A 12,617-nucleotide genomic window follows, 5' to 3' on the forward strand; every position below is an offset into this window, starting at 1 on the left:
AAGACAAGAAAAAATGAAATGGTATATGGACAAGATATTGATTTGCTCTTTAACAGGCCAAAACCGGATAGTACTTAGTGCCTTTAACTTTGGTTATTCTCTTCACAAGCACTAGCCGCCATCAGAGAATCCACCATTTTTTGAGGGCAAGCACATGTTCAGCTTTAAAGATCTTTTACGGAGTGTGTAGTTTAGGTCAGGTAATTTCTTTGACATACCTTACTCCATCTACAATTGTTTTTAGCAGGGTATGGAACAATGAGTCTAATGAGGGTACAATCTGAAGCAGATGACTGCTTGAGTATCTGTACCTTACTTTAGTATTATTATTATTTTTTTTATTTTTTATTTTATTAAACTTCACTACATTTGAAACACAACACACCCAATCACTGGTGACATCAAAGTGTTGATTTGTATTCAGTTTAATGGTAATACAGACCTAAAAGCTTATTTCTGTATAGACACAAACTGATATCCTCATCATAAACGTGTGTACTTTCCACTGTTCTATCTCAGAAAAGAATCGAGATGTCGATCATATAGTGCATCAGTAACAGAAAGCTCAACAATAACATGGTTATGAAGCACAAAACACCAGTACACATGCAAACAAACTTCAAATTGTATTAAAACACATGAACCGTATAACATGATTTTGGAAGTTGCCCTAAAACAGTGGATTCAACAGTGGATCAAACCTGTCCTGGAGGACCACCAGCCCTGCACATTTTGTAGGTCTCCCTCATCTAACACACCTGATTCAACTCATGAGCTCATTAGTAGAGACTGCAAGATCTGAAATGGGTGTTAGATATAGGGAGACATACAAAATGTGCAGGGCTGGTGGTCCTCTAGGACAGGTTTGAGAACCACTGCCCTAAAAACACTGAGAACATTTTTAAAGTCCAGATAACTAAACAAACATAAGCAAGTCATTTTTGTGTTAACATTGGTTGTGAGAGGTATAGAGTTCTAACAGATTCAAAAGCTCCCAGCACTACAACATATTAATGCACTTTGCACATTTCAGAGTACACTGCAATTATTCTGGTCCTCTTTTGAGGTTATTAGTAAAATGTGTGAACCTAAACTAAACTATAAATTCACTCATCAGGAACTATTATAATGACATCAGAAGAGAATATAGTGAATGTTAATGCTTGTACATTTAAATTACATAACATTGTTACGGAAGTAGACTCAGGAGACTTATTGGCAAAAACAGATCAGATGAATCGTTGAAGGTAAGTAAGCAGATAGAGATCCTTTAACAGTGTAGATTATGATGATGATGATGGTGACCTTTATCTTGCAGTACCAGGAGGTTATGGATGGTGATGGACACACACACACACACACACACACACAAAGACGCTGGAGAGGAGATCATGTAGGAGAATTACAGGAGGTCATTGTTGGAGAATCAGTCTTTAATTTGATGGAGAGACAGGTAAAATGTTGAAAATGAAACCGGACACTGGAGTGAGGTGCGTGTGTGTGTGTGTGTGTGTGTGTGTGTGTGTGTGTGTGTGTGTGTGTGTGTGTGTGTGTGTGTGTGTGTGTGTGTGTGTGTGTGTAATTAGACATTTTGATGAGGATGAATACGAGGTGCAGGTGTGTGGTTCTTTTTTAGAAGTTGAAAATATTTTGTGTTTAATAATTGTGTTTAAATACTTCAATTTTGATGAATATATGCACTCATTTGTTTTGGATTGTCTTGTCTGCTGGTATCTTAACAAGAACACTTTTTGATGCACGGGAAATATTTACTACAATGTTGTCAAATTGCTTACCAAGATCATGTGCCACATTTTTCAGTCCAAACAAACACAACATTCTCATTGTCTGAAATAAGTTTGTATATTATTTGGCACGGTTAACCAAAACTTCCCCACAAAGATCACCACAAATCACAAATTCAAGTGACAGATCTATTAAGCTAACATGTTTTTATTTCATGTTGAGAAACTTTGAATTGTGAAAAGTCATGGAGTCATGCACCCCTGAGAAAAGTTTGATTTCTCTGGATAACATTTTATGTGCATTTTAAGACATCTCAAAGCCAAAAAATGAAAGAGAAATAGCTTTAAAACAAAGTCAGTGGGCAGTAGATTATTTGTCTCACATTGACTGTTGCTAATTAGCCTATTACTAAATTACATGAATCACGTAAGGAGATATATGATGGACTTTGTTTATATATGATGGACAATATTTTGATGAAACTAAATGTACAGCGTCTCCTTCCTCTCCTGCCGATTCCTTTATATGTCACTGATATCATTGACTGACTCCATTCAGCCTCCCAGTAACAGAATCCAGTCAGATGCTCTCCACACAGAACCCGATGACACTTATCAAATCTCTTTGATGATCAGGATCCGGCTGATCCTCAAACACGTGTGCAATATTTCTGTTCTCCTCAGACAAAATCAGACGTGTGTGTTCTGTGTTTGGATCCAGTGTGAGATTACTTATATCTAAAGACAAGAAGAGAGAACAAAACTACAGACTACAGAGGAAGAAAAATGTTTTTAAATTAACTCCTTACCAGTCAAAGATCGTATATGGTCTCAGATTACTGATGTCAACATTCAATGCAAGTTAAAACATAAAATTCTAACTTCATCTGGACAAACTCAGTATCATCAGAAAGATTAAAGACTGCAGCTTCGATATTTGAACACTGTTTATGATAAAACTGTGTTGCAGTGACATGAATTTCTTAATTTATGTCAGGAGTGCATTATATTCGATCCGTTATGAACGATATTTTGAATAGATTATCAGACGCACGTTCATTCTCTCTCGTCTGCAGCAGCTCATTTGTGTTCACAGAGATCGCAAAGAACAGCTTTCAGTTTAGCTCTTAGTTCAAAAGTGCTCATATTTGGAGAAATACTGATATATTATCACGTTTGCAAAATATTTTGTCATACAGAATACCATTTCTATTAATTTGTCACTGAATCATTCGATATAAAAGAGTTAAAACATGCACTTAGCTCTCTCTGGGTCTCTTCTTAATGATATGCATCAAATATCAGTCATCAGGCGTTCATTTGCTCACTGAACTGCTAATAATATTATTAGCAGTTGGTAATAATTATTGGTAATCTTTGATACCAATCTTTCATTTGAAAGCCACGTTTTTAGCATCTGTAAAACCGCATTCTATCATCTTAAAAATATATCTAAATTACGGCACATGCTTTCAATGCAAAATGCTGAACAGTTAGTACATGCGTTCATGAGCTCAAGGCTAGATTATTGTAATCTTGAATCTTGATCTTGATCTTGATCTTGAAATGCAGCAGCTAGAGTTCTTACTAAAACCAAGAAGTATGATCATATTAGTCCAGTTCTGTCAACACTGCACTGGCTCCCTATTAAACATCGCATACATTTTAAAATCTTGCTTATTACTTACAAAGCACTAAATAGTTTAGCTCCCCGGTACTTAAGCGAGCTCTTAACACATTATACTCCATCACGTCTATTGCGGTCTCAAAACTCTGGCCAGTTGATAATACCTAGAATATCTAAATCCACTGCAGGCGGTCGATCATTTTCCTATTTAGCTCCTAAACTCTGGAATAGTCTTCCTAGCATTGTTCGGGAAGCAGACACACTCTGTCAGTTTAAATCTAGACTAAAAACACATCTCTTTACTATGGCATACACATAGAACATTATTAACTTTCATTATTCAGATCAATTGACTGATTGTTAGGCTGCATTAACTAGGTCAGCCGGAACCGGAAACACTTCCAATAACACCTGATGTACTCGTTACATCATAAAAAGAGTGGCATCTACGCTAATGTTAGTCTCTCTGTTTATCCCGAGGTTTATCCCGGATCTGGGCCCTGTCCGGATCGGATGGTGGACCTGCCTGGACATGACCAGCTCATCCTGGAGTGTCTGCTGAGCCGTGTCAATTGGTGTCTCCTCTGAATTTGCCTCACTGGCACGACATGCTCAAAACCCGTCTTCGGCGCAATAATTCCGATCTTTCATGTATTCATACTCTTGTGTAATCGACGCCCCATCCCATCATTTATTTCCAAATAAATCTGTCTCTTCCGTGATACCCTAAAATTTTTAATATTCCAATCTAATATGATTTCTGACCTGTAAGGTTGCCAGAATAATAATCCTCCACGGTGTGTTAATAGGCCAGAGGAGAACTGGCACCCCGACTGAGTCTGGTTTCTCCCAAGGTTTATTTTTCTCCATCATGCCCTGATGGAGTTTTGGTTCCTTGCCACTGTCGCCTTTGGCTTGGCTTGCTCAGTTGGGGACACTAAAAATATGATTTAAGTTATTCAACTTATTATACAAATAAAATGTATGAATTAGGTCTTATTTAATTCTATAAACTTAAATACTGATCTGCCAACATTTTTGCTGTATGATAAATTAAAATAAGCTGATAACATTACTGTTTTCTCCAGTACGACTCTACAGCCAAATCTAATTTTGTCGCAATATTATCCTGTTTGACACTGTGAAGCTGCTTTGACACAATCGTGATTGTAAAAGCGCTATATAAATAAAGTTGATTGATTGATTGAATAATATGACATGCTTAAGTGTCCTCAAAACTCTCAAGTGTTGGCTTTCTAAATATATATTAGTTATGTGTTTAAATTCACCTGTTTTAGCCGGCTACCAATGCACACCCAGCTTGAGGAAAGATGTGCAGTAATTTAAAATCTTGTTTTACACACACATGACACTCTTACCAACTGGACTGTCATTTTTTACAGCTACCGCTGTGTTCCCACGAGACTTCAGCGCGAGACACAGCTAGCTGCCTAAAACAGGTGATTTTAAACAATGGCTAAGTGGCTAAACACATCTCGTGTTCGTGTGAGAGACCTGTTCATGTTGGACAGACATTTTATTTGCATTTTGTGTCTGCTAAGAGGCTCAAAGACACCCTTTACGTGTATGCTCCCAAACTGCCGTTTTAGCTGAGGGGGGGGGGGGGGGGGGGCTCTGGGCATTAACTGTAATAACTCCGTGTTGCAAGCACCAGTCCGGTTCATTTTTTTTTCTATAGACTGTACTCACAAAGATATAATGATCAAGATAAACTTAAAAATTTGCAGTTGTCCTTTAAGCAATTTCACATGAGTAAGAGTGAAAAACAGTGAGGATCACAATGGTCAAAGACGCCTGTCTACTGCTTGTTTATAAGAAATAGTGAAGACAGACAAAATAACCGTGTGTGAAAGACATGAAACGTGTGTTAGCTTGTCAAAATTATCCCATGTAAAACCTGTACAGTAGATCATGTGTGGCCACTCAAAGAAGAAATATGAAAAACCTGTCAGTCCAAGCATAACATATAACACAAGCATATTCTTACTAAAACAGCACCAAAGAAATGATCAACTGATTCTGAGACAAATAAATCATACCCTTTATTAAAGGCATGGTTCACACATAAATATAAAATCTGTCCTCATTTACTCACTCTCATGTGTTTCTAAACCTGTAGGGATTTATTCTGCCAAACACAAAAGATGATGTTGTGAAGTTTTGCCAAAGAAATCTTTCCCTCCATGCAGCTTTACTACAAACCCTTTCCACGTTTCACTGTACACTTGTAGATGGTAAGACTGAAACACACACACAAACATTCAAAGGATGAGATGAATCTGCTCAACATACCTGAGAGTGTTCAGTTTGCATTTTGGGTCCTTCAGTAGATCAGAGAGCATCTTGACTCCTGAATCTCTCAGGTTATTGTAACCCAGATCCAGCTCTCTCAGGTGTGAGGTATTTGAACGCAAAGCTAAAGCCAGATAACCACAGCCTTTTTCTGTCACCCTACAGTTCCTTAATCTACAAATACACACAGAAACAATGAAGACATCTGAGACTTCAGAACTCCCAACAAAACCTTGCTAAATGGATTAGATGATTTACAGGATTCACATTCACAGGATGAGATGAATCTTACTGCTCAACATACTTGAGTGTGTTCAGTGTGCAGTTTGGGTCCTCCAGTAGATCCGAGAGCCTCTTGACTCCTGAATCTTCCAGGTTATTGTCGCTCAGATCCAGCTCTCTCAGGTGTGAGGGGTTTAAACGTAGAGCTGAAGCCAGATAACCACAGCCTTCTTCTGTCACAAAACACGCCCATAATCTACAAACACCCACAGAAACAATGAAGATATCTTTGACATCAGAACTCAACAAAAGCTTTTTAAATCTGTTAAATATTTAATCATCCATTGAATTTAAACTGATCAGAGTTAAATCTATATCATTTAATAAACTATAAGTTCTGCTGAAAGGAGAATATGGTTTTGATCTATACAGCCATCTAGCAGATACTATGGATATTACCAGGTGGAAATCCAAACATTCGGCAATCATTCATCAACCTCAAAAATAGCTTATCACTTGAAACATGTAAGAAGTAGCAACTTTAAGAGTCCACTCTCTCTAATGTTAACCTAGATAAATGTGTGCTATTATTAGGTACAGAGATTGAAAGTATTTGAATGATATCTTTTTAAAATATGTATTAAATTACTTTTAAATAATTTGTCATATCCATTTTCCTTAAAATAAATTACATTTAATTGGCAAGTAAATACTTTGAGAGTCTGTATTTTGTATTTTAAATACTTAAAATGCTTATTCAGATATGTCATTTTATTTTGCATATAATCTAATAATAATTTCATCTGCAGACTTAATAGGATAAAATACGAATATGACTACCAAACAGGCCATGGTCCAAATCAATGCAGTTTCAAAGGAAGGGCTTCAGAGGCTCTGCACAATCCCAGCCGATGAAGAAATAATGAAAAGAAAAACGTTTTTTTGTTTGTTTGGAAAACTACCAATAGTTTAGCTAGATAAGACCATATTCCTCAGCTGGGATTTTGTAGAGCCTTTGAAGTCATTCCTTTGAAACTGCATTTATTTGGACCTTCAACCACTGTTTGCTATTGTTGGAAACAATTGTGTGTATATATATATATATATATATATATATATATATATATATATATATATATATATATATATATATATATATATATTCGACTAAAGAAAGAAACACATGAACATCTTGGATGAGATGGGGTGAGTAAATGATCAGGAAATTTTCATTTTGAAGTGAACTAAGGTTTTAATGGGGAGAAAACATCCCTGTTGCAATACATGCTTCATTGACTTGATCATCATCATGCTTACAGTAATACTGGAGGACCAAATTTATTACACAAATTATTAATAAAATATACTGTGTACAGGCATATAGACAAACCCAAATATGAAAGCAACATGCAAAGTTTCATGTAAATTGTTTCTCCATAGTAACCCATAAAAAAAGTTAAATGATTTTGTATTAACCTCTTAACCTGCAGGATATACATTTTTGAGAATTTTCTGAAAATGACATACCCAAATAAAAATTGCTTCATTATTGTAAACTAGACACTTGGCATTTTGTTACCCAAGAGTCATAATAACAAAGTATTATTGGAACAGAGTAAAACAGGGTCAAATATACATGTAAGTGACTCACGTTTTATTTTAAATTTAAATTGATTTAGGGATAAAAATTATGCGAATTTAATGTTAAGGGCCTAAAAATAACCTAAATATAAAATTGGATGTCTGATCATGTTTTGACTAAAATTTGAGGATAATTCTTTAAAAAATGTAGCTCCTGTAAGCTTTTGTCACGAAAAGGCTAGGCATCTTTTCAAAAAAGCCCTTTATTTCAGAACATTTGTAATTGTAAAGAGTAGTTTTTCATTCAAAAAATCTGCAATAATCTGTAATAAACTGCTAATTATAATGGATATGCATTTGCTGAAAAACTATTTACACTATTTACAAAGTATAAAATACTCATTTAGTTAATAAGAAGGGTCAGTCATAGAGTCTGTGCTCTCCATTGAGTGTGTGCGCGAAACTGGCAGGCATGTGCCGGTGTCATGGAGACAGTACACATGAGTAGTATACACCAATACTCAGAGCCGGCCCGTTATATAGGCAGTACAGCCAAATGCTAAGCGCGCAGTGTCATTAGGGTGCGCCAAAGAGGCCAAGGGATAATAAAAAAAGTTACAAACATAACCAAACTGCTGATATCTTTAGCAAACTAAACTTTGAATTAATATTAATAATTAGTATTATATAAAAATCTTAAATAAGGGTATTACTGCACCTGCCGCCAATTGATTGACACCTGGCTAAAGGTTGGCCGGAGCGAAGTGAAACCCAGGCCCTGTGTGCTGATTTGTTTACTTTCTGTTTAATAATGGTTTGTGCTGGATGTGTGCACATCTATCAGCAAGGGGCGAAGTGGAGACATGTCAAAATGACCTCATAAATGATCTGGTGTGCAAGAAAAAACGAAAAAAAAAACGAAATGACTCTTCATTTTTTTAAAAATTGCAAAAAAGCCAGAGGTAAAACTGTGTGAAAAAACAATGAATTAATTAATTTTGCATGTGCACTGAGCTAACACGTTAAACAGATAACTTTATAGATGAATATCTACATAAACAGACTGATATCCAGTCCTTCAAAAACATGGTTTACCATGGCTTGAAAAGCAACATTTTTAAGCCCAACAACATTGTCTTTTTTTATTCTATGCCAATTGATTTGAAATGTCTCCATAATTAGTTACTATGCAAACTGCAATTATTTAAGTTACATTGGACATTTTTCCTGGTTTATTGCCTTTATTTTATTTTTATTTTGTTTAAGGTAAATTAAAATTTTGTTATTTGGTGATTTAGATTTGCATTTGCTTCAGTGTTTGAATTTTTACCCCAAAAAATTGCATTTTGAATATTTAAACAATTTTTTTGATCTCTTGTTTTACAAAACAAGTAAATGATTATTACCTGATGGCACAAACCACCACTAGGGGGCACTTTAAATAAATATTTTTTGTAGCTAAGACAAAGTTACTCGGTGCACTAAACTTCTCAAACTAAAGTATTTAAGTTTAATTTGTGATTTGTTTAGTAAGTTTTCTTATTTAGGCTATTGAAGAATTTTATATTAGTCTTGTTATTTTTAGTGCTGTATCATACTTTTACTGTATTATTTCAATCATTGTTTGGTTTGTTTTTGAGTAAATTATGATCCAGTTATTTGGATTTTTTTTAAAGAGGCTTTTGTTTATTTTATTGTGTTGTAGCTTTTTAACCAAAAGTGTTGCACTTTTATTTACACTATTTAAACATGTGCGTTTGAAACCCTTTTTTACAAAATAAATGAAAACTCATTTTTACAAATCAATGGCAAAATTATTTAGGCTCATGTTTTCTCAAAAAGTGACTTTGGGGATCCAGAAAAGCGTTATACAAGTGTTATTTTTATTATCATTATTTTGTCATAATACTTGGTGATATAAATCGGAATACAAGGGGGTGCCAAAAAAATCTTGCCTAGGGCGCCATCTGGCGCCATCTGCTTGCCTGTATATATCACACATCATCAATACAGTGTATATTGAAATATATATATTAAAGTCTTTGTGCATTAAGAGACATTAAGCATTTCCATGTTGTTTTAGATTGTCCCACTGTTTTTAGTGACTGAAATACTAAGTGTTGTATAAGGATTGAATAAATCTCAAACCTCAGTATCTCCAGCTTACAGATTGGGCTCTTCAGTCCATTGGAGAGCAGCTTCACTCCTGAATCACGAAGGTTATTGTAACCCATGTCCAGCTCTATCAGGGCGGATTTGGGTGTCTGCAGGGCCAAAGCCACAGTCTCACAGCAGGTGTCATCAAAATTACAATCCAAGAGTCTGTAAAAGCAGGATATTTGTCCATGGCATTTATTTTGTGTTTATCTTTTAGGTAAACTGTTTGCAGTAACAGTGCTATGGTATGTCATGTTCTCTGTGAACATTCAAGCTTTCTGGAAATATAAATATAAATTTCATGTATGCTGGAACTGGTGTGGCAGTCAAGTGAAAATAACTTTAGAATGTATGCTTATAAAATCACTGTTTAGGAAATCCATTTGAGGAAATATTATTAAAAACTTCACATGCTGAAAGAGATTTTCAGAGTTAAACACTTTAATTAAACATGTCAACAAGTTCCTTACGTTGCTTTTCTGCAGCATCTTACAGCTGGCAGGAGATTCCTGTTGACTCCCATTGCAGAGTTGTACCTACTCAGGTCAAGCTCATCCAGCACCTCCTCTGACATCAGCAGTACATAAGCCATCAGTGAACACATGGAAGACGAGAGCTCTCTTTCTGGAGATGATCTGAGGTATGTTTGTATTTCTTCATAGAATGAATAGTCTTTGAGCTCCAGTAAGCAGTAGAACAGGTTGACTGAAGTTTCAGGTGAGATGTACTGGTTTTTTAATAGTGTTTTAATGTATTTGGTTATTTCTGTGACGCTCTTGCTAACTTCTGTGGGTGTGAACAGGCCGCTGAGCAGGTTCTGATTGGATTTCAGTGAAATGCCCATCAGAAACCGTAAAAACAGATCTAAATGTCCTTTCTGACTTTGCATTGCTTTCTCAACAGCCTTCTTCAGTAAATCATGTAAAGCAATATTTTTGTCTGGCTTGTCGGTGTGGTCAGTCCTGGCCTCTCTTTGTGTTTTTTCAGTGAAAAACTGCAGCTCGTCCATGTCCTTGTTCAGGTAGCAGAGGAAAACGTGCACTGCAGCGAGGAACTCTTGAACACTCAGATGCACAAAGCAGAAGACCTTCACCTCATAAAGTCCAGCTTCTTGCTGAAATATCTCAGTGAGCATTCCTGTGCACTCAAAGTCTTTCACATCAATATCACATGCTGTCAGATCTTTCTCATAGAACACAATGTTTTCTTTCTTCAGCTGTTCAAACGCTAGCTTAGCTAACTTCATAATCATTGTTTTATTGGAATCTAAGAGCTTGGCACGTTCTCTTTCTGTTATTCTGTCTTGCTTCTGGCTCTTCAAGTTCATCTGTATCAGCAGGAAATGGATGTACATTTCAGTGAGTGTCGTGTTGATGTTCTCTGCATTGTTCCCAATGGTGACGGCCTGAAGAACAGTGGCTGTGATCCAACAGAACACGGGAATGTAACACATGATGTAGAGACTACGAGATTTCCTAATGTGTGAGATCATTCTAGAGGCCTGAGTCTCATCTTTGATTCTCTTTCTGAAATACTCATCCTTCTGCTGGTCAGTGAATCCTCGCACCTCTGTGAACAACCCTACATACTCATGAGGGATCTGATTGGCTGCTGCTGGTCGTGATGTCACCCAGACGTGAGCTGATGGAAGCAGAGTCCCATTCACCAGACTGGCAAACAGTTCATCTACAGATGATCGCTCCTCAACACTCGTCACCATTCCACTTTCAAAATCCAAAGTCAGTCGACTCTCATCCAGTCCATCAAAGATAAACGCAAGCTTACATTTATATATCTCACGTATCTTTGCTGTTTCCAGGTCCCTCAGTTCTGGATTAAATATCTGTAGAAACTTATGCAGACTAATCTTTCTGTCTTTAATGCAGTTAATCTTTCTGAATGGAAGCAGGAACACACAGTCTATATCCTGATTGGCTTCTCCTTCTGCCCAGTCCAGAATGAACTTGTGCACTGAGACTGTTTTTCCAATGCCGGCGATGCCTTTGGTCAGCACAATCTTTTTCTTTTCTTTGTTCCGACTAAATACATCATTGCATTTGATTGGCGTGTTTTGTGATTTACGGGGTTTAATGGTGTCATCAATCTTCATAATCTCATGTTCTTGTTTGACTTCTTTAAGATCCCCCTCCGTAATGAAGAGTTCTGTGAAAACATCCTTGAGATCTTTTGCTTCATTTTCCTTTTTACACTCAAAAATGTGTTCTACTTTCTCCTTCATGTTCATTTTGTGAGTTTTCTTGAATTCCTGCAGCCAGAAATCCTCTGTTATGGAAAATATAAATAAACAGGATATATGTGAACAAAGCAACAGTAGAAATTAAACACAAAGGTTTGTGAGTCAACTAACAGCAGATGGAGATCATTTATCAGTACTCTACTGCTATTCCTGCAGGTCCCATAAAGTGCAATGTTGAATTTGTAAAGCAAAAAAAAAAAAAAAAAAAAAAAAAAAAATGCATAGAAAATTACCTGTTGAACATTATATTACAGGTTGTATTTTTAAACATATTAAATATTTTGGAAGTGAAGCCTGGAATGGATATGGATTATTGATTTTTTTAAATGAAAATGTGTGTGAAATGCTTTAAATTAAAATATTCACAGTCTAAATATACAGCCATGTTGAAATTTAGATCCTAAAATAAAGAGCAAGCACTGTTAAAGCAATGGATTTATTTTTCAATGAGTGCAATTCAACATTTGTCATTCTATAGGGACATGTGTAAGGTTCATTGACCTTGTTTCCCTGTGTGTTTCTCAGCTGCTTTGGATGACTTTTGCACTGTGAAGAGAGAGAAAAGAAGGATATTTTATGTTTATTAAAGTATCCTGAAAAAGACTACATTGTGTTTCCACACTTCATTAAGCAGCTAATAAAGGATAAGCAACTATTAAACTATTAACTAAAACTAAAACAGCATTAGCGTTATTTCTGAAGAATCATGTGACAC

At 36.0% G+C, this 12,617-nt stretch overlaps 1 protein-coding gene across 1 annotated transcript in view; it reads right to left on the bottom strand.

Moving 5' to 3' along the window:
• Positions 1 to 881: 881 nt before the first annotated feature.
• Positions 882 to 12,617, bottom strand: part of LOC137064898 (NACHT, LRR and PYD domains-containing protein 3-like) — a 14,509-nt gene continuing 2,773 nt past the window's right edge. Inside the window, exons 3-8 of the mRNA XM_067436435.1 lie at positions 12,404 to 12,448; positions 10,116 to 11,928; positions 9,637 to 9,810; positions 5,990 to 6,163; positions 5,686 to 5,859; positions 882 to 2,483 (exon numbers count right to left, since the gene is read on the bottom strand). Of these exons, the coding sequence (XP_067292536.1) occupies positions 2,474 to 2,483; positions 5,686 to 5,859; positions 5,990 to 6,163; positions 9,637 to 9,810; positions 10,116 to 11,928; positions 12,404 to 12,448 (2,390 nt within the window). The 3' untranslated portion in view covers positions 882 to 2,473. The remainder of the gene's footprint in view (positions 2,484 to 5,685; positions 5,860 to 5,989; positions 6,164 to 9,636; positions 9,811 to 10,115; positions 11,929 to 12,403; positions 12,449 to 12,617) is intronic.

Source organism: Pseudorasbora parva, chromosome 25, assembly GCF_024679245.1.
Source record: "Pseudorasbora parva isolate DD20220531a chromosome 25, ASM2467924v1, whole genome shotgun sequence".
NCBI classification, from domain to species: Eukaryota; Metazoa; Chordata; class Actinopteri; order Cypriniformes; family Gobionidae; genus Pseudorasbora; species Pseudorasbora parva.